The sequence below is a fragment of the Chroicocephalus ridibundus genome, chromosome Z (assembly GCF_963924245.1).
Source record: "Chroicocephalus ridibundus chromosome Z, bChrRid1.1, whole genome shotgun sequence".
NCBI classification, from domain to species: Eukaryota; Metazoa; Chordata; class Aves; order Charadriiformes; family Laridae; genus Chroicocephalus; species Chroicocephalus ridibundus.
The window spans coordinates 3,496,311-3,519,626 of record NC_086316.1 but is presented as its reverse complement, the minus strand read 5'-3'; the positions used below and the strand labels follow the sequence as shown (position 1 = coordinate 3,519,626).

At 42.8% G+C, this 23,316-nt stretch overlaps 1 protein-coding gene across 1 annotated transcript in view; it reads left to right on the top strand.

Moving 5' to 3' along the window:
- The window catches only part of ADGRV1 (adhesion G protein-coupled receptor V1), a 290,661-nt gene that overhangs the window by 201,969 nt on the left and 65,376 nt on the right, over positions 1 to 23,316 (top strand). Inside the window, exon 86 of the mRNA XM_063320199.1 lies at positions 3,298 to 3,476. Within this exon, the coding sequence (XP_063176269.1) occupies positions 3,298 to 3,476 (179 nt within the window). The remainder of the gene's footprint in view (positions 1 to 3,297; positions 3,477 to 23,316) is intronic.

The window sequence follows — 23,316 nt, the reverse complement described above, 5'->3', positions numbered from 1 at the left end:
GGGAAAATCTTTTCACAAACTGTGGATTTTTTTTCCAAGTCTTTTTAACGTTTTCTTCCTGTGAAAGTCCAACAATGAATAGTTTTTCTGTTTTCTCTCAAGCTCAGTTACAGTTATATGGTAGGATTTCCCCGTGTTCTTTTAAGGAAAACAAACTGCTTTTGTTCACATAGCACCAATCACCAAATGAAAATAATAAATACCATAATAATTACTACATAATTAATATAATTACATACGCTGGACATATTTATAAAATGTCATTTTATAGGGGAGCATTTAAAGTGCTTACTAAACTAATAATTTTTTGGAAAACACGTTGTTAGCATATGCAATGTTCTTTATGATTCATGAAAGAAAGTTTTGTATATTCATGCTATATAAATCACAGAAAAAAAATGTAATCATAATTAACTGATGGGACTTACGTAAGGAGTCCACAAACCACTAATTAAGTACTTGATTGTGAAAATTCAGTCTGCCTGAAGAAATCGGTAAACAAACCCTTGGCTGAAGGGAATCTGCAAAATTTTACGAACACAAATAATCGCTTTGCAATTGTCTTGTCACTGTACGTGGGATTTACCTATCCTAACAATAGAGAGCTGCAAATTAAGCATATAAATCAACAATTTCCTATGGAGTCCCTGGGTATACAATGGGGAGATGGGTCTGATTGGGTAAGGATCAGTGGGTGCCTGAAGATGTCTGTCCTCTCTGTCCATTATCTGTCAAGACAGGCTCGAGGCACGAGCTTGAATTTGATGCCCTCTAGGCAGACAAAGACAAAAATAGTCCTTCATTCACTCCATATAAAAGGCCGAAAATACTTACATAACATGCAGAGCTATAACTGGTATAATACATTCGAAGTGGAGGACGTGACGAAATATTTTGCAAGGCATATTCTTATTGTGGATGGTTTAGGTGTTTATTAGAAAGTAGTAATGTGTGTAGATGTTTATAACTAAAAGCTTAGCACATTGTAAATCATTTCGACTCTTAGCCTCTTACAGAAAATGCAAAGATCCAAGCAAAACTTCAAGCTTTTTGTTTTACTTGAAAGGTTTCCTTGCTCATACTACCAGTTATTTCAAGGGATTTCAACTTCTTCGTTCTGATTCATATATGTTTTAAGTTCTTGGTTACACTGGTGATGAGTTGATCATAAGAAGACACAGGGTGTTGTAGAGATGCATGTGAATTTACATTCACTTATTTGCATTTATTTTCTCAAACTCTTATACAAATACTGCACAGAATTACAGAACCATTGAAGTTGCAGGGGTATCTTGAGACCGTCTGGTCCAACACCCTGTCTCAAGCAGGTTCAGCTAGGGCAGGTTGTTCAGGACCATGTTCAGTCATGTTTTGATTATATCTAAGGATGGAGACTCCACAACCTCTCTGGGCAACTTGGGCCTCACAGCAAAAAAGCTTTTTCTTGTGTTCAGATGAAATTTCATGTATATTAATTTGCGCCTGTTGCCTCCTGTCCTGCCATTGGGCACCACTGAGGAGGGTCTGGCTCCCTCTTCATCTCTCCCTCCCATCAGGCATTTGTACACATGGATAAGATCCCCCTAAACCCCTCTTCTCCAGGCTGTAGAGTCCCAGCTCTCTCAGCCTTTCCTCATAGGAGAGATGCTCCAGTCTATTGATCATCTCCATGGTCCTTTGCTGGACTTGCTCCATGTCTCTGTTGTTCTGGAGAGCCCCGAACTGGACCACAGTCAGAACCTTTCATAGAATCATAGGGTTGGAAGGGACCTCTGGAGATCATCTAGTCCAACCCCCCACCAGAGCAGGGTCACCCAGAGCAGGTGGCACAGGAACACATCCAGGCAGGGTTGGAATGTCTCCAGAGACGGAGACTCCCCCACCTCTCTGGGCAGCCTGTGCCAGGGCTCTGCCACCCTCAAAGTGAAGAAGTTCCTCCTCATGTTTAGGTGGAACTTCCTATGCTCAGGTTTGTGCCCATTACCTCTTGTCCTGTCCCCGGGCACCACTGAAAAGAGCCTGGCCCCATCCTCCTGACACCCACCCTTTCAGTATTTATAAGTGTCGATAAGGTCCCCCCTCAGGCGTCTTTTTTCCAGACTGAAGAGACCCAAATCCCTCAGCCTTTCTGCATCAGAGAGGTGTTCCAGTCCCCTCATCGTCTTGGTAGCCCCTTGCTGTCCCTTCTCCAGCAGTTCCCTGTCCCTCTTGAACCGGGGAGCCCAGAACTGGACCCAGCACTCCAGGTGTGGCCTCACCAAGGCAGAGCAGAGGGGGAGGATGACCTCCCTCCACCTCCTGGCCACACTCTTCTCGATGCCCCCCAGGATGCCATTGGCCTTCTTGGCCACGAGGGCACATTGCTGGCTCATGGTCATCCTGTGGTCCCCCAGGACTCCCAGGTCTCTTTCCACCGAGCTGCTCTCCAGCAGGTCACCCCCAACCTGTCCTGGTGCAGGGGGTTATTCCTCCCCAGGTGCAGCACCCTGCACTTGCCCTTGTTGAATTTCATAAGGTTCGTCTCTGCCCAACTCTCCAGCCTGTCCAGGTCTCTCTGGATGGCGGCACAGCCTTCCGGTGTGTCAGCCACCCCCCCCAGCTTTGTGTCATCGGCAAACTTGCCGAGGGTGCACTCTGTCCCCTCATCCAGGTCATTGATGAATACATTGAAGAGGAGTGGACCCAGTACTGACCCCTGGGGAACACCACTCGCCACTGACCTCCAACTAGACTCTGTGCCCCTAATCACGACCCTCTGAGCTCCCTCTTTCAACCAGTTATCTATCCACCTTACTGTCCGTTCATCTACCCCGCTCTTCCTAAGCTTCCCTATGAGGACGGAGGTTCCCTATTTGAAGGAGGTTAGTGCATTTCCCATAAGAAGATACCCGGAGCTGAACAATAATGTAAAAAGATTCAATACAGTATGATGTAGCAATATTACATGTCATTCTTTTCTTTGAAGGTATGGAAATCCAAGAAGAAAGCAACTTTTGGTCCACAAAGTTATTTTTGCACTGCAGAAATAGTGTTTTCTACTAAACAGGGTGTCCCTTCCTCTCTGACAGTCTGAATTCCAAATCTAACAGTTACATAAATACGCATAGTTCTTTTATAATCAGTCTCTTGATGGCTTAAGAGAAGAAAATGAGAACAAGTATTTGTGTTGAAAAATGTTTATATATAGACTTATGCTTGGACAGAAATGCGGTGTATTATGACTTTCAGAGTGACTGTTTTTTGGGATAGCTAATCATCCACCACGTCTACTGATTAATATTCTGCATTATTCTCCAGGCTGTTAATTTCTGGTACGTCCTGGTCATGAATGATGAACACACAGAGCGGCGCTATCTGCTTTACTTCCTTTTGAGTTGGGGGCTTCCAGCTTTTGTTGTGATCCTGCTTTTAATTATCCTGAGAGGAGTCTATCATCACAGCACAGCACAGATTTATGGCCTTGTCTACAGTGATCTGTAAGTTTTCTTTTGAGAAAGCGTGGGCTAGCTATTGTGCTCTCTGTATTGTTATATATTTAATTTTCTTGCACGTAGAGAAGGGGGTATGCATACAGCCAAATGCAGTAAGGGGTGGGGGGATTCCGCGTCTGGTGGCGACGAAGCAAGTATGTCACCCATATGCAATGCAGCCCTTTCCATGGAGCTGGGCTTTGCTCCAGTTTCTCCACAGTTCCATCCAGGGCTGAGCATTGGCAGAGCCCGCTCAGGCATGTCTGCTTTGTGGGTGAATTATTTATTCTTTTCTGAGACTGCGCAATTCCAGGGTAAAGGATAGAAATGGTTGCTCCTGCAGAAGTGAGCAGAAGAGTGTGTTTTTCTTCCATTTCATTTCTGCATTTGAAAAAAAACCCCACCACCAAACCAAGCCTTAAATCCCCGTCTCTTAGATTATTAAATATATTCTCTGCTAAGCAATGTTACTGCATTAACTTGTCAAATATATTTCCTGAAGTGTTCCTCATGGAATATTGAATATGATATACTCCAAACTGTTCCAAATTTGAGCATTGCTGTAATGCCGATAATTAACGCAGCTCTTTCAAAGTTAAATACAACCTCAGAAAACTGTCCTAATTACAACAATACGTCATCATAGAACTTAAGACATTTAAATGAAAAGGTACATAGATAAATATTTTTCTTCTCCTTCCCTACCTCTTTTACTCTGGACCCTTTTCTGGCAAAGCTAATCTACGATAATAGCTATTCTAGGATATAAGGCCGTTACGCTTATTCACTTTGTGTCATTACGTGCTTCATGCGCAGGAAAGGGTAAACACACAGCTTCCTTTTAAAATAATATAAGAGCATACAAATTATTTTTATGAAAAATTCTTATGAGGGTGCTTGCGGAGTAGACCCAGAACAGGAGAATATCCACCTATCTTCCATAAAAGATACAGTGTGCATCGTTCCATTAAAACCGAAATAAAAAATCAGTACCCTTTTTCTTTGTCACACAAAGGGAATTGCTGTGAGAAATGGATACTGAAATTCAGTATCTCTGTGTCTGAGTATATGCATATACATATATATGTGCACTTATAAATACTACTTGTATATACGTGTATATGCATATATACACACATACAGTGCATGATGAGGGGGGATACCTGATTTAGATCTAAAAGAGCTACATGGGGTACCGGAAGCCATCTAGCCACATGAGCTAAGGTTTACTACCACATTAACAGACACCACCTCTCAACTTAGAAGAGTACCTGATGTTGTCAATAGCAGACCATTCCTAATATTCGAGCTGTATAGCTCTACACCGTGCCATACACGTAGATATTTCTTTGCAGAACTTGGCGAACAAGAGTGTTGTGGTTTTTTTCATGGCAAAATGCTTCTCTGTGCATAGAAAACACGAGAAATGTATGTAGCATAATCAAGTCTTCTGATTGCAATCAGACTGGCCTGATGGTATCACCATGCAGCGAACCGCAGTTTCACAGTTGTTTTCTTTTGATGTCCGTGTCTCATTATTTCAAAAGCAAGGAAAAATCCCTAAGTTCTGATAAAATTATTAAGTAGAGGAAAATTACTCAGTCCAACTCATTTGCCCGAATTAAATATAAAACTTTTCCAGCATTTTGTTAAAGTGGGCAAATGCCAGAAATCATCCCAGGCTTACTGAGTGCGCAGCTTATTCCAGCTCAGTCAATGTGAACACTTTAAGGAGATATCTGCAAGGATTTTCATAAATAGCATCGATGCTAATTACTAATTTGAAGACCGCTTTAAAAGTTGCTCTTAGTTATACAAAGAGGACTTTCAAAGCTGGAATGTAGGAAAAAGGACAGATTGAACTACATCACTTGGTTTGTTTGCTCCAAACCAGGATGTAGTAGTGGAAAAAGTAACAAGGAGATTTCCAAAGTCAAGGTCATTACGTAGTAATTTCAGAATCAGCCTCAGAAATAGTTTGAGAACAATGGTGTGCTGCTGAGTCACTCACTTCATATGAGAACTGGAAAACTGGTTAAAGTAATAAAAGCAGTGAGGCCTGTTATCTTAGCCCTCTCCTAAGTGATCGCTCCTTCGGGCAACTCATTTTTGCGTTACTGTGGTGTCTGACCAACTGTTCTAGAATCATAGAATTGTCAGGGTTGGAAGGGACCTTAAAGATCATCTAGTTCCAACCCCCCTGCCCTGGGCAGGGACACCTCCCACTAGATCAGGTTGCTCAGACCCCCGTCCAGCCTGGCCTTAAAAACTTCCAGGGATGGGGCTTCCACCTCCTCTCTGGGCAACCTGTGCCAGTGTCTCACCACCCTCATGGTGAAGAACTTCTTCCTAACGTCCAGTCTGAATCGACCCATCTCTAGTTTTAATCCATTCCCTCTAGTCCTGCCATTACCCGACAGCCTAAAAAGTCCCTCCCCAGCTTTCTTGTAGGCCCCCTTAAGATACTGGTAGGCCACTAGAAGGTCTCCTTGGAGCCTTCTTTTCACCAGACTGAACAACCTAACCAGAATGCCATGGGCACAGTTAATAGCCAACAGGATGGCTATACTGAAAGAACTTAATATTATGCCTGTACTGAACAGATAAAGATTCGAGCTGTGCTGGATTTTATGTTTCAAAAGAAATATTATGACAGGGTCTTCCTTCAGATATGACAAATTCTACACATATGTGCATATATTGTGTACAATAACTCCCATAACATGTCCCAGTATAAAACTAACAGGCTGCTATGGTGATAACGGCAGTATACAAACTGCTGATTATTTTCAGAATTAGCAAAGTTTATGTATGGTGTGAACAGTGCAATCTTTGGCATTATGTGAATTTTTATATGATACTGTTAAATTTGCCTGTATCAATGCCACCAAGTAGCATTTTTTTTTTTTCAAATCATAGCTCGATGATGTGTGAAAGAGCTAACTGCCACGAAAGGGCTCTTTTACTCCTCCCTTTGCTAATTTCCCCATTGCTCAGCTGAAGAGGTGAAAGGCTGTTTGAATAGGACTGGAAGAGTTGGCAAGGAAAGGCATATCAGCATAACTTGAACGAAAGAAGTAGTGAGATGGGTATTTGCCTAGGATGGGTGTGAATGGTGGAAGAACAGTCTGTCTGGATATCTTTGAAGAGAAATGTGGAGGTTCTATGAATATCTGATACAGTAACTTCAATAAGGAAAATAATAAGATTTGATCCCCTCTTAAGAATATGCATTAGTTATGGCTTCTTTTAAAAAAGAATAACAAGTTATTTCAGATGCAGGTGTCTGTAACTGCACCTTTGCCTAATTTCTGTGTGTGATAACCATTGGCTCAGTCATGTCATGACACTTCAAAGTGGGGACATTCTCTGTGTGCCGCTGACTTGTAGAAGGGGCTTGGATAGGTATTTGTCATCTACCCTGGTTTTTACTTTCTGTGTTATGGTAACAGCCTTACAGGAAGGTTTGTCAGTGTTTGTAATGGAAATCTTGAATGTGTCTCTAAATTTCAAGTGTGTTGTCTACCCTGGTCTCTGGTAACCATGCTCATAAATGTGTATCCTTGCTTAAGAATTGCCACGATGGCGGAGGCATTAGTGCTTTTTAGTGATAAGAGGCAGATGTCACCTCCTTTCAACTGGCTAATAAATGAAATTTGAATTAAGCTCTGAACTAGATGGTTTAAAATCACTCTAAAAAATGTATGTTATCCTTCTATATTTCTGAGGTTTTGTGTCATGCAGACAATTTTCCAACCCCTGTTTGAACTTGCTGCAATATCTGTCTAAAATATCTCTGTCTAAAATATCTTCTAAGGACATAAAGTCTACCATTTAGGTACACGCTGTTTTAAAGAAGTATTTCCTTTTGTCATTTCTTGTCACACTGAATGTCACCATGACTTTGTGTTGTGACATAAGTACAGACCTCAGGATAACCTTTCTCTTCAATTTTTTTTTTCTTTCTATCTCCCATCTGATTGTCTCTTTCAAGGTTATAAGCCAAACCCCATGTTTCTTTACAGGAATCGTTAACGTTCTTGCCCACTTTATTCTCCTCTTGAGAAGAATTTTTCTTGTTGAATAAATAGAACTTATGAACAGATGAGTTCACAACAAGGCAAGAGTTCAGCTTAAAATCAAATTCTGAAGCTCACTGCACTTTCCAGTCTTCAGACACTTCAACATTGGCTGTTGTCCTGGTATATGCTGCTAGCTGGTCATGGCCTCATTTCTAAATAGCTTGTAGTTAAGGTTCTCAAAGTGAGTTTAGCTTTAGCAATATGGTTAAAATGAGTAGGTCTCTTAAAGTACAAAGACACCTGGTATGGTGGAAAACATTTGGAGACAAATTGAAACTAGATACTGGCAAAGAGAGATGTGAGGCGCCGCTGAGAAGGTGAAGAGAGGAATGTGAAGAATGACACAAAATCTAGCTCCCACTGGTTTCATCCTGGTCTCATTGGTGGTGACTTTGAAGAAAAATGTCAGCCATACATGCCTCGTGGGTATCTTTAGAGGGATTGCATCACAGGGGATTTACAGACTGCAGGCAGTTTCTTCTGGAAACCAGTGCAGGTATAGATATCAAACCTCAGACTGGTGAGTGGCTGGAGACGAGCAACAACTCAGTCATGCTCTACGGAGGAAACCGGGTTTGGGTTCATGACACATGGTAACTCTCTCACCCTTAGAAAACAAAGAGGCAAGCAAAAGAACTTCTAAAATAGGCATCCTCGACACTAAAGTAGCTTTCTGATTTCTGGTGTAGCCCTGAAAATGTAATTGTCCACACTTGCATACAAGTAAAACTTTCAGTAGCCTTTGAAGTCGGTGGAACCACACCCATCTGTGTGGTTTTGCCTTGCCTCATCTGTTTCTGGGATCAGAGGACAGAATTAGTTAATTACACGTATCAGTTTTTCTTCGCAAACATGAGTTTAAGGGTTGGTTATGCTACATTCACTGGACTTGTACCCAAGAGAGATTAGAAAAAAAACCCATACTGCTCTATAACTGGCCAGAATCACAGCTCAGTGGAGCTTGAACTTTTAACTCACTTGAGTGGTTTGAAAACTCTTGCCTACAATAGCATTAAAGTATATTTTTTATAAACTTGAGAGGTACTCTTGTTGGAGCTTTAATCTTTGTAACTGACTAGACTTTTGTCTTGAAACTGAATTCGCCTAAGAAGGCCAAAGGACTTTTTCTATTAAACTAAAGCAAGTAACCTTTGAAATGAAGAAAACTGGAAGTGATTAGACATGACAGAATACAAATTTTAAAGTTTGTAAACAAGTAGCTCCCTGCCCACTGTGTCCTTGCAAAAGTTGGTCAAGCTGGTTTTCAAGCACGACGTTAGTCAAGCTTCAGCCTAGCTTTTTTTGATTGAAGCAAACTGTACAGTTTCCTCTAGTTCCCAAAGCTTTTTTTTTTCAGTCATTTCTGAGAGCTGTCTGTCTGCTCCTTGCGATTCTAAGAGCTCTTTTCCCTCTGACAATCCCTCCAGTGTTTGGAAGTGTCTCTTTTTTAGCAGGATCATTTATTTGTCCAAGGGAAGAATGATCTCCACTCTGCATTAGGAGGTCCCACTTGGTTCATTCATTTCCCTCTGTGAAATCCCCTGTGCAAACAAACTGGCCACAGAAGAACAACATGTACCTTTACAACACTTTAAAATAGTTGCAGTACCCTGGTATTTGGTTTCAGTGATAATGATACGATAACATCTAACAGCAGAAAAAGGCTAAGCTAAATGTTCTCACCCATATTGTGTCCAGCTCTGGAGCCCTCAGCACAAGAAGGACATGGACCTGTTGGAGCAGGTCCAGAGGAGGCCATGAAGATGATCTGAGGGCTGGAGCCCCTCTGCTGTGAGGACAGGCTGAGAGAGCTGGGGGGGTTCAGCCTGGAGAAGAGAAGGCTCCGGGGAGACCTTCCAGTCCCTGAAGGGGGCCTACAGGAAAGGTGGGGAGGGGCTGTTTGCAAGGGCATGTAGTGATAGGACAAGGGACAATGGTTTTAAACTCGAGCAGGGCAGGTTTAGATTAGACATGAGGAAGAAGTTCTTTACAACGAGGGTGGTGAGACACTGGCCCAGGTTGCCCAGAGAGGTGGTGGAGGCCCCATCCCTGGAGACATTCAAGGCCAGGCTGGATGAGGCTCTGAGCAACCTGATCTAGTTGAAGATGTCCCTGCTCAGTGCAGGGGGGTTGGACTAGATGGCCTTTAGAGGTCCCTTCCAACCCAACACATTCTATGATTCTGTGATTCTGTATCTTCCTTATATCATCTGCCACAATGATATCTGTGAGAAATAAGGAAAAAAAAAAACTGTCCCGGAAAATTCCTGTCTAGAAAACAAACACAATCTCCCATACAGTCTAAGCCAAACGCAGAGGTTTTTCCAGCAAAGTCACTGGATCTGTGACTGTGCAGCCACAGCCAGGGGACGGGAGGACACAAGGCTGCAGAGAGCTGGAAATGATGAACCTTCTTCTGTGACTAAGAGTCGCAGCGCTTCCTGGTACTCACACTGCAGTGTCTCTGAATCAAGCTCTTAGACACGGGCAAGGCACGGGGCACAAATTAATGTCTAGGAGCCATGTCCAACATTATTTGGAAAAGAAACTTCACAGAAAATGTGTTCCAGTACCCAGTGCACAGCAGAGCGTCAGGGCACTCTGTGTACCCTCACGTGAGAGGGACTCAGACCTGAATTTCAGGCAGAACAAACAGTGCTTTTGCTGTCTGAGTGCTCGGTTTCTGTGAGCGAGGCATGCCCCACTGGGCTGTAACCCAAACTAGAGATAAAATAGAAGCATGGAGGTGACTCATGCCCTGAGATATTAAGTCTTAATTGTTGGTTTGTTTAATACTGTATGCTGAGAGCTGTACAACGCACAGAACCAGAGACAGTGTACACTTCCAAAGACTCTTCCGTGTGGTCAAGCACAAACGCTAGCAGGGTTCGCACCTCTTGCGAGTCTAGTCAAGCAGCGGAAGGCTTGGAAGAAGCACGAAGTGATTATGCCCTGCTTGTAGCAAGGGCTACAGCCTCCGCAACTTCTGATTATTTACTTACAAGGAGGACCCCATAAACCTTAATTATTTGTTCCAGATAGAGTCGTGCTTTCTCTCTAACCCAAACACTCGCCATGCTGGTGCGCTGACGCTTACCCCAGTCAGACAAAACCTTGGACGCCGCTCTGGGTCTCACCAAGCTGAATGACCCTTTCCCTGCCGGCACGCGTCCTGGGCACAGATCCCTGGCTTCTCCGCTGTTCCCTGTTCCCAAGTAACTGGAATTTTCTAGCTTGAGCGAGCTAATTTCTGTCCAAGTGTTTGTATGAAGTCTCCTATGTCCCTCTTCCCTTATTACTTCAAAAGCGCTGAATTTAGTCCTGAATCTTAGAACATGTTTGAAACACCAGACTTTTACAGGCAGGAATAGCTAAGAAAATAGCTAAGAACAGCCAGAAAAAGCATTCAGGGATTCTAATTGAACTGTCAGACACGCTAAGAGGAAGAGGTTTGTGTGATGAATGGATGTGGAATTCCCATCCCCGAATGCCTGAGCCTTGCTTTATGATCTGTGCGGACTTGGAAGCGTTTCCCTGCACAGTCCTCTCCCTCCAGCCTGGGCTTCCTGTTATCCCAATTTTTCCACCTCCTTTCTCCACAGTTTGCTGGCAAACCGCCTCGGGTTCCGAAGCTTTTTGCAAACCGGGGTTGCTGGAAGCCCAGTGCGGAACGATGCTTGGACATGTGGATGCGGGGCCGATTGCCGCGCGGACCGCTCAGACGGAGCCGTGGGGGGGAAAAAGAGCTTGCGTTTTTCACTGTCTCATTTCTCACCATTCACGGCAGGGTGAATTAGCCCATGCTGAGCTCTGTGCTACTGTAGGAGAAATGTTTCTGACGAACCAGCGCTACTTGGGTTATGTCTACACTGCACTGCAATATAGACATTCCCACGTATAAATATATCTTACCCTACTTCCCTGACCTATAGCAACAGCTAAGAGACTTCAAAATTTGGCCTTTTTTGTACTCTGCACTTGTGCTTTGTTTCCTAAATTCCTGCATTATTTCCAATGAATCTGCCTAATGCGCTACCTGCTGCTAAGGATTATTTAAAACTATCTCACTGCTAAATGTGCTGGCTTTAATTACCTTTTATTTATCCCTCATTACCAACATATGTTTTCAGCAGAGGAAAATAGTTGAGGGCGGGGGCAGGGGGTTGAGTGCTTTCTGTACCTTGGCAAGTGTTTACGGTTAATGTTAAGCAAATGTTAGCACATCAGAAACAGGCATAATCCCCGTGTTGTGCTTTTAAAGCATTAAAATTAAGAAAAGATAAGTTCTGGATGATTTGAGCGACGAAATTTTGAGAAGTGAGTGGGAAAAAATATTTGTTATTATATAAATACCAATATTATATTGGTATTATGTAAATGTATTATTATGTAATACGAATACCCAGCCACTGCTGGGTTCTGGCAAATCAAGGTCGTCTTAAAGGGTTGGATGGGTGGGTTGTTACAGGCGAAAGCTGCACCCACAAACGACCTCGGGGCCTGATCCTTCAAATGGGTTCAGACAAGGGGATTTATGTCCCCCAGCAAAACTCCAGAGAGACGTCTCGGAAGCCCTGCGTAGTACTATGGCAAGAGCAACAGAGAACAGCTGCAGGATGAAGGCGTGCGTCCCTGCCTCTGACAGCTCTTAAAAGCTTCCTATTTCCTTTCAGGTTGTGTAAGAAATTAGCGAGATGGTCCCTCCTACCTTATGATCTTTAATTAGCAGAATACCGCCTACTGCTACTAAAAAAGCTCGTTCCCGGCTTATCTCTTTACCAACAGTTTAGAAAAGCCTCCATCTGATATGCTAGAATATAGCAGGAAATGCTAAAATAAGCAATACTGAGATCAATACCAGCAACTGGCTCTGACTGCTTCACTGACACTGACATGCTGTTTATAAGAAGTATTTATATCTAACCTCTTGTATTTGATCTTCCTAAAATGAGTAGGAAAAATATTTTTTTTTTTTTGGCTTTAACACAGCACTGTTCTGCGATAGGTCCGCTTTGCGTTCACATTTTAGTTGCTGGAAGTGCACGGGCTGTGGCTGTGTTCAGTGCGGTGGGCTGTGCTTTGGAAGGCTGACTCTTGCCTGTGCTACGGAACAGCACCAGTAATTAAAAGTGTATCTCACCAAACTGTGCTAAGGTACGTCTGAGAAAAAGGAACGCAGCTTTAGCAGATTGATTTGTATTAGTATTATTAAATTTAACTGTCAGCATGGCTTATAGAGACTCAATAAGTCTAATTGAGAGGCTGCAAAAGACATCAGTCGTAGCGTGTGCTTATCCTGGGCATTTATTGTGTCCCAACAAAACATGCAGATTAAAAAAGGTGTACGTACTAAATACCGTTTTGAAGCAGGAAAAAAACTTTTGCATGACGTTTTGTTATTCTTCGTGCCGGAGGGCAGGACTTTCAACATGAGCCTCATTGATGTTTGGCAGTTTGCACATGGAAATGTCTCCTTTTTCAGCTAGATCGATATTAAAATCCTTGGTTTAAAGAACGGATTGAAAAAGTTAGCTAATTAGGAGTTTCTGCCCTGAATGCTAGCACAAGGGAAACATGTCCTTGCACGTGAGAAACTGTAACAAATATTGAATAGTGAAAACAACTGAAAAATAGGCATAATAATAGATCATTGTTTCAAAGCCGTTGATAGTGGCTGGTACACATGAGGAAAAAGCCTCAGATGTAAACAGGAGCAAGGTAATTAACTGAAATCAGACACATAGCTCCTTATATGATTTCAAGATTGCAGTGTTGGCAAGAACGGTGCTCTAAGAGATTTCAAGCAGGTTTCTGCCAGCCTATTTTCCTGGTCAAATGCCGAAGGCTACAAGTCTTCCAGGACTTCTGGGACGATCTACCGGGGTCTCCAGAGCTTCCAGTGCCTTGGAAGCCTACACTGTATTAACGCAGTGCTTCTGATAGGTCCTTGCTGCTTCTCCTTTGGTAATTGATGTTTCCTTAGTGTTTATTTTCACGGGGGGGGGGGGAGGGGGAAGAAAAAAGAGGTAGGTATAAAATTGTTCAGAGAAATTTCCAGAGGACGGTGTAATGAGAAGACTGAAACACAGTGGGCCATGTTCTAAAGCAACAGCAGATGACATTTTGGGTTCTCATTATGGAAAAGCATTGCTTAGGCATTTTGTTTTTCCCCTTTTCCCAACTGTTTAGCTCTACAGTAACAGCAGCAGTAAAGAAAAACAAGGAAATTGGTTTTAGCTTTATTATGCAATAGGTCTGGTTTATTGACAAGGCTGTTGTTGCACAGACTGACTCAAACTGAATCTTCTGAAGATCCTGTTCTTTGCTGTTTCAAAACAACATCTTGGCACTTCTTCATTCTTTGGTCGTGGTGGACTGGATTTTGCCCACTGTTTTCTATCGTTTGTAGTTACTCTGTGAGTACCTCCGTTGATGAATATGATGCTACTCATAATGAATTTTGACATGCGGGTGAAGGTGATAGGGTCAGGTTTCTAGCAGCAATTCCCACTGATGTAGAGTCGTCTTTCAAAAAGATTTTTGGGACAATCTGTCGTAACGTAAACAAGAGTGAGCAAGCCTTGGCTTGATTTCTGGCAATTGTAAGTGCCGCTGCTTTCTGAGTCTACATTTCTTAACGAAAATGGCCCAACTGTGTTTTCATTACCTTCTTGCCCTCCTTCTTCTCCTCTTACGCTCACTCCCTTTCCTCCGTGTTTTGCTGCATAGAGGAAGGAAACTAAAAGAAAACTAAATAATGCCAAAGGGTTGACTGCTGCATTACCACTCTATAAAATCCAGAAAAACTGTTATTAAACATTTTGAATTTAATTTGAAACTTACATCCAGTAAGATAATTAATTTCCCTATGTTGAATTATATATGAAATAAAAGGCATGGGCCTGCCTCTGAGCTAATCTGCATGAGATATAAACTGATTTAAATCCAAACTCAAATGTGGCTTTAATTTTCGTTCATACCAAACAATATCCACAGCACTTGTACGGGCAGTAAGAGATTTCTTGGGTTGTTCGTTTTTGCATCATCGCGATGAGGTGACAGAGGCCAAGTACAGGGTGGGTCAGCCTAGCTCTGTTGTGCTTTGGTCAGCGGTATTTGATGGCAGAAGTCTCAAAATGTGCTTGTACAAGTGGGTGCCTTGTTTCACAGCTGTACTGGACTCTTTGGGGCAGCTTTTGTGGTTCACCTGAGATTTGCTTGCTTTGACCCATAAACAGATGATGTTTGGTGTTCCTGAGGAAATCTCCTTTTTCCTTTTGAGGAAAAGCAAGTAAACAAAGGCAGAAGTAACATCATGGTGTAATCTTTGAGCTGCAGCTATAGGGAAAGCCCTCGCCTTTTTAATTCTTTTCCAAAATAATTCCATAGGCATATAGAACCTTTCTCGAATCAACTGTTCTGCTGAAATTATAGGGTAAAAAGTGTTTTTTCCCTGCTTGCAGTTCTTGCACCCTATCTCTTAGATAAGTAGGGCAAATTGAATGAGGAATCTATTACATGTTGACATCAAAATTTGTGTAGCTGTCACCATGGGTCAATACCACATTTGTTGGAGCCCCTAACATCAGAAGGACACGGAGCCATTGGAGTGGGGCCAGAGGAGGCCCCGGAGATGCTGGGAGGGCTGGAGCCCCTCTGCTGGGAGGACAGGCTGAGAGACCTGGGGGGGTTCAGCCTGGAGAAGAGAAGGCTCCAGGGAGACCTTCCAGCCCCTTCCAGGCCCTAAATGGGCTCCAGGAAAGCTGGGGAGGGGCTCTGGAGCAGGGAGGGGAGCCATGGGACAAGGGGGAACAGCTCCTCCCGCCTTAAACTGAAAGGGGGAAGATTTAGATGAGATGTGAGGCAGAAATTGTTTGCTGTGAGGGTGGTGAGCCCCTGGCCCAGGTTGCCCAGAGAAGCCCCATCCCTGGAGGGGTTCAAGGCCAGGTTGGACGGGGCTTGGAGCAACCTGGGCTGGTGGGAGGTGTCCCTGCCCAGGGCAGGGGGTTGGAACGAGATGATCTTTAAGGTCCCTTCCAACCCAAACCATTCTGTGGTTCTTCATGTAGGATAGCACGTGAAACGGCTGGTGAAATATTGTGGCCGTGGGTTTTTGAAGAACTTTCACAACATACAGAGAGTCAGATTTCTTGCAAAGGTGTAAGATGAACTCGTAGCTCCAACCAGACAGGTACTTTTGGGGCAGAGGCTCAATGCTGGCACAGGGTCTGATGTTCCAGGTCTCCTCTAGGTGCCTCATCTTCCCCGGGGAGCTCTGCTGGCTTTGGGATGCTCAGCTGCAAGAAGCTGCCCATTCGTGCGGCACGCCGACGCTGGCGAACAAAGCACAGCCTCATAAAACCCTGTTAATAAACAGCTGGTGGAGCCTGCAACCCTCAGCTTTCAACCAGTGGCAATTTGTCATCCCGGGGGCAAACAGATGTGGAAGCGGCGCCAACCGTGCCCCTTGCTGGAGGTGGCTGCGTGTGGTGGGACGGCTGCCGGAGGGGACCCGAGCTCCTGGGGCGCCGACCTCGGTGTTTGCCCAGAAGCAGCAGCGCCCGGAGCCAAGAGCTGGGTTTTTCCGGGTGTCTGGGAAAGGGAGAGCTTTTGATAAGGGGGGGAGGGAGTTGAAGACCCTCTGCTCTGCAGGCTCACAAATTTAGGTTTTTCAGGCTGCTTGTGAGGAAAGAAACTGGTACTTCCTCCCCAGCAGCAGCGCTGCGGGTTTCCGCTCGGCGCGGTGCCCTGCACATGCTGTACCGAGAGCTGCCTCCGTTTGCAAAGCAAGGGGGGAAAAAAAACACACCAACCCACCCTGAACACCCCAAACAAACAAAACTCTACGTATTGCAAAAGCCTCTGTTAACACCCAGCGCTGGAGATTCTCTGGCTGCGTTGTTTGGAGGTGAGAATGGAGACAAAGTGTGCCTTTTTAAAAAAAAAAACAACTCACTAATAGCAGGAAGGGCTGCCTGTGGTTCACTTATCAGCAAGAACATTTATTTATATTAGTGTTCTTCGCTTATCAGCAACAGCACTGACATGAGCTCGTGGTAGAAGTTCAGCAAGCACTGTATTGTTTAAGTTAAAAAAAGAGAGAAATCTTTATAAGTGCTTGGTGTGTTTTGTTAACGTTTGTAATTTGTTTTACCTGACATTTTCTTAGCTTTCCTAAACATCTGATCTTACTGGTAGAAAGCCTACTTATTTTTAGCAAATTTCCTTTTTAAATTACAAAAAGGATTTCTTTTTTTCAGAACGAGAAGCAACAGGAACTGACATTTAAATAGCTTCAGATACGGATCATGCGGAGAGAAGTGTAATATTTGCAACTGTTCTGTCTGTCATCTTAAATTTCAGAGGTGCTTTACACACTGTTCTTTGGGACTGGAACCTACTAATATTAGAAAACATTTTGCTTCATAAAATGTAACTCCAGGAGAGTGCCAGATTTTAAAAAACTTCTGTAATTGTCATGCACCCTTTAATTTCAATACAGTCAGTATTTAGGACCCAATTCTCACAGTTGCCTATGTTTTTTTTATGTAAAGAAATAGGCAAAATATTTCTAGTAAGAGCATGTGCATATGCAAACACCGCTCTAAAATCTTAAACTGTCTAGTTAGAAATTTCCAGCGTGTAATGGATACATTTCCAAGATTTTTTTTTGTAATAAAATTAGAATTCAAGCTCTTTTCATAATGCTGTACTGCAACTCAACTTAAGAAAACCAGAGTTCAGTTTAAAATTTGATACAGTCCGTGTAATTTGGCCAGCGTGGGTTAAGCGTGCGGTTCATCTGCAAGTCGTTGGGGGAAAAAAAGAGAAAAAAAAAAAGAAAAAAAAAAAAGTGGCAGGGATTTTCCAAAGAATACAGGAGAGCTGGTGGGGAACCACATCCTGCCCAGGGGGTGTCAGCGGGACGAGGGCTGGGTGATGCCTCTTTGAAAGGTCCGGCAACACCCTTGGACTCAGTTATAAACCAGAGCTGCTTTCACCCTGCCGTAAGGCCATTTTTTGGAGTTATCTGATGCAAATATAAATCAGAGAGCGCTCTCCTGGTTATTTTGAGCTACTTTCTTGTTGCAGAGCAGACAAAAAAAAAAAAAGGTCTATTTCCTGAGAGTAACCCCTTGCTAAAAGAAACCCTTGCATATCGGAGAGTCATCAAAATATGAAGCCATGCCACATTTCAGTCAGCCTCCGCTGCTTGAATAACCGCTCCGTCCTGCCAAACGTAATTTAGAGTACCCTGAGGCGGCTGTAATTTATGCTGACCAGTGTGAAATTGTTCTTCCCTGCTCGGTCCTGTAGAAAGATCAGCCTAGTTGGAGGGAAGGTCCTTGCTCAGTGTGCTCATACGAAGGTTTCTGGAGTCACGAATGATGACAGGGGACATACTGTGTCTTCCCGAGTCACGATACCACCTTCCAGTGTTCGGTTTACCCAAGACGTGTCACTTCTTCTTTTAAAACTTGCCGTGGGCCTGAACTTACGGTGGGTAATGAGCTGTTAGAAATGCAGAGCGCATCTGGCCGTTAATGCCCAGCATCAGGACAGCTGCCACAGCCTTTTGAGTCTTACTTTTATCAAGGCATCCATGGCCTGGTGTAGTGATGCTGGAAGCCAGACGCTTGTTTTTATCAAATCGTGTTTTTACACATTCTGGTGAGGGATGCATAGCATTTAGAAAAACAACATTATTATCATAATCATCATCACCACCATTATGTGATCATAATGTATTTTTAAAAGAATGGAAACTGTTGTTTCCTTTTAATACAGGTCATTATGCAGGTGCAGTACATTATTTTGTTATATTTATTATTTTTTTTCTAAAACTGCTGGAGTTTTCTGTGTCAGACAAAGATGCTCAAACACTGCTCTCAGTTTCTGATGCAGCACAGACACGAGCATTCTCTTTTGCTGGCTGGGAAATTATGACATCCCAATTTGCAAAAAGACTAGTTTATATTTAGGCTCCCATTTGCATATGTTATTATTTTGACTATGGAAATATGACTACTACAGTTTGAACTTAGTCTAATGAATCAGTATTTCAATATACTTTATTAGCTGATTTTAATTGACACATAAACCACTGTAATAAAACTGTAAGGAGATACTTTCTCCTAATCATTGTTGGGTTTTCTGTAGAAGTTTGATTTTACCACCGTAAGGCATGACAAAGAAAAAAGAAAAAGGTGTATAAATTTTCAGGACCAACTTGAAATACTGTAAAGGTACCTGATTCTCTCCCACTGTTAGGTATCCACCATCACCCAAAATTATCAGTTTCACTACCTCTCCTACAGTTGGGGAGGTTACTACTTGCTACGTTTGAAAATGTTTTGAATTATAAAATGATGCCTCAGATTCCAAATATTCGTGCCAAATAAAAGAGCTCCAAGGACTGATACCTGGCCCACAGGTTAAGTGACACAGGCTCGTTCCCACTCACATTTGTTTGAAATCTCTCCCCCAGTCAAAACTACGTAGCACTTGGTCCTGTATCTGCTCAGGTCTCTTCAAGGACTCTTCATAGCAATAAAATGCATTACTTTGTGTTGTGGTTTTTGTTGGTTTTTGTTTTTGTTTTTGTTTTTTCCAGAGTATCTGAAACAACGTGAGCTGCATTGACAGTAACCAGGGAGTGTTTTTATAGCACAAGACTGAGGGTGTGTGTGGTGTGCCCTCACAGCTGGCATGTGAGCATTTTTGAGAGCCCTAAGACCTGGAATTGGGATGGAGTAGTGCTGATAGGATGAATCAGTAGAGGATGGAAGGAGTAAAATCTGCTGTAGTTTCATCAAGAATGACTTTTTTTTCGACACAGTCTGCCTCTGCCTGGACATTGTTTTGAAAATACCTACTTGGAGCAGTGCTAAACAGAGTTAGGTATTTTGGATGGTAAGAGGCTCCGTGCTTTATCACAGATGCCTACATCTTCATTTGCTAGTGTGGATGTCCCCCACTCAGTCCGTATTAAATGAGACAAGAAGTCTTCCTGAATCCTTGTTTTTCCTTTTCACTTAACCAAGCAGATGTATTGTGCCAACACTGGACCAACACTTGGTTAGAAAAATGTTGTTTCAAGCTGTACTTCCATGTTACTGCATCCCTAGAGACAGAGGCCTGATTGTCTAAGGACTGTCCTGGCAGCTGCATTCTCCTTCATTTTGCTTTTTGACCTGGCACTAACATCCTAAGAAGCCTTTTAAAAATTATTTTGCATCACTAAGTTTTCTTCCTATGCTGCAAATGGAAATTGTAATCTTTATAGCCCTTCCTTAATAAGTGTAGATGACAGAAGCATTGCTCAATACTATCATTTATACGCCTTGTTATTACCCAGAGCACACCTGAAACCAATGGTTGCTTTCTGAAGACTTAGGAAAAAAATGTAAACCTTGGGGTGTTATGTTGTATTGCAATGCGCTTTGCTCTTTGCAAGGGGGAAAAAATTAAAACTCTTTGCTGATGGGTCGTTTTAAAATTCATTTGTTCGTGTTTTATGCCTATCTTTAGAGAGATTCGCTGACCAGTAGCAGGATGCAAGACGTATTAGCAGTGAAAGTAAAGGTTTTGGTAAACATTATTTGAGGTACCGGCTAAACACTGGAGCTCTTCATGTGGTTTTCACTCTTGTGCATCTGAAGGACTACTTTTCCTATTGTGCAGTTTGGATTATGCAATATTTTAGCTGACTAAGGGTATAAATAAGCTTGCTTATTGTCGGGGGCATTGGCGGGCAATGTCCCAAATACCAAACAGGCTGTAAATAAAATACAAGCTAGGCATGTTCTCTGGATGTGTGCAGTTATCCTGGGCGTGCGCGCCGTTTGCAGCTATTGATAATGAAGGGAAGGGTAAAGGGAGAAAGGAGCAGGGGAAAGGAAAGAAGAAATGAAAAGGCAAGGCGCGGCAAGGAAAGAAAAGAAAAGGAGCTGAATTCAGAAATGATCCACAGTGGAAAAAAGAAAGCTCAGCTGATCTTCTCTGTTTCCTATTTTGGGCTTGACTGTGGATTGCCTAGGAAATGTTTAACGAGCGTTCACCAGAAGAGAAAGTTTTATCTGCATTAGAACTGAACCTCAGGGGCTTCATTGGAAAGAGTGGTTCAAACAAGAAATAAGAGCTGCCGAACATCTTTCGTTGTAAGGCATGTGATTTAGGTATTTTTTTTATTTTCATGGATAAATTTCTGGGGTTGAAAGAACCTTGCTAGTTTGTGTCTGGATCCTCTTTTAAGGGACCTAGCCCTGATCTTTGTGAATCAGCTAAAGGCAGCTAATCCCTTCTGTGACTACCCGGGTAGCCGGCTGCCAATCTTGGTGTAGCTTAAGCCCCTCAGCTTGTGTTTTCCAGCAAGAAAAATGTACTACAACATGGAGAAAGTATTATTCTTTTGCTTTTTGCCTACTCGTAGATTGCAAGTTCCTTTGCCTACTGTAGTTTGCCAATACATGTCCCTTCTTTTTAGAAAGAAAAAAAAAAACCTGAAACCAACTAAGCAAATCAAAACAATTTTTTTCAGTCTTTCTGAGCGGACCATAAGACCTCTGGTAGGTTCATTGCTCTCCTGTGAACTTTCTTCATGCAATTCATGTTTTTGAAACGTGCTAAAACCAGACGCAGCTTGCCACTGAGGTTTTTGTAACGCTGACTAGAGCAGAACAGTTGCTTCACGGGCGTTGCACCATGTACTGCTGTTCATACACCCGGGTATGACATCTGCCTCTGCAACAGCAGAATCAAGTTGCCACTCACGTTCTGCTCAGTGTGATCCACAGTAATTTCCAGATTCCCTTCTGCAGAATTAAGAACTAGCCAGCGAGTGTGGGAGGTGTGTAGTAGTTCTACAAATTTGCTTTCCTTGTGTCGCATCCCACTACATAATTCAGACAGTGTCAAAAGTTTCCAGGTGCGCTTATAAACCAAACCTGCAACTTCATGAAAGAATGAAATGAAGTTTATCTGATGTAGTCTCTTGTCCAGAAAAGCACCGTGATTTTTGCTTTTTAATTCTTCATGAGCTGAATGTTTTATCACGTCTCATATTTGGTTGCCTCTGTTCAAAAGCCTGACACATCAGTTAGATCATGTTGTCGCCCTTTTTGACCTTTGGAGCAATGTCAGTACCTATCTAGTTATCTCAAATTTCCCTATGTATTCCAAGGCATATTGAAAAAGGCTGTCAATGGACTAACTATGTTATCAGGTAATTTTTTCCTAATTCTTGGATGAAACTTTTCAAGGAGTCATGGGTTTAAAATGTCCTTCAAATATTGCTCAACATCTTCCTTGGTTACTAATAGACTGGAAAATATTACATATACCTCATATAATACAAGCCTGGGATAAAGGAGTTTCCATTCAAATTTACCACAGCCCAAAGCTGGGAAAGAAATACATTGAATGTCAGTTATAACTCATAATGCTATTGACATCTGAGATCCGTTCTGAAAAAGTAGCATGGTATTCTGTGGGGACATGCGGAAAGAATTGGATCTTGCCAAGAATAATTAGCTATGCAAAAATAGGATGGGGAGTAACTGGCCGTTTACCAGTTCTTCAGGCAAAGATCTCATGCACATTGTGGATGATAAAACGAGCGTGAGTCAACAACTTTGTGCTACAGCACAAGAGGCAGACATGGTATTGGCCTATATGTAAAGCAGTGTAGTCTTAAGGACACATAAAGTCATTCTGCTGCAGCCATGTACTGAGAGGACACGCTCTCAAAGGTGCTGGACCCCATAATTTAAGAAATACGTTAGCAAAGCGGTGTAATCAATGAGACTGGCAAAAGCCTTAAATACAAATTATGCTCAGACAGACTGAAAGATCTAGACCTGTTCAGTTGAAAGAAGACTAGAGGGGGAAATCGTAGCAATTTACAGGTAGATAAGGGAATGCTGCAGCGAAGAAGGGAAAAATCTGTTTCACCGTCCGTGTTGGCTATGCCAAGACATAACGTGCATAAACCGCACCAAAGGCGAGTGAAGTTTAACACTGTGAAATGGTCTCTAGAGAAGCACTGAAACAGGTTTCTTGGAGACGTTGCGTGTTCTTTATCAGGCTAGACCGACATCAGGCAGAAATGACGTCGCGTGTGGTATAGAGAAAAGCTTTTTTATGCAGAGAAAGCTTTTTAGTTCTCTGCCACAGTACAGTTGCCTTTAGCAAAAGGGTCACGTGGACAGTGAGCCATTCCTGATGGTGCTTCAGAAATATTTGTAAGTTTTCCCTGATGTTAAACCATCCCCTAGCTGTATCCATGGCACTGTCACAAGCCAACACTTGCTGCAATGTTGGGTAGCAATGGGGCATCCGTTACACAGGCAGGTGTTTTTTGGCTGGGTTGCAAACTTCCTATCCGTGCGGTAAAGCTCAAAAAAACTCCAAATAAATGCTCCGTTGCCCAAGGTAGCCATAAAGCACATCAAATTGGCCCACTCTCTTTAATTCAGTCTTCCACTGAGTTTTAAAAAGTCTTAAGTCCGTGTTTTTGGGGTGTTGTGCGGGCTATTTTTAGTGTATCTGGAAGACTGCATGAAAGGGAATGAAGACCGTGGGTCTAAACCCACGCACCTCTGGCACCATGAATTTTTGTATAATCTTGTAGGAATATCTCATGTACTCTAGAAACAGAAATTTCTCTGGTGTGAGTGTGGCTTGAATTGCCTCGGGAACCAGTGACGATTATGTCAAATGTTACCCATTTTAACCTTAGCATACCCTTTCTGACTGGTTCTCTT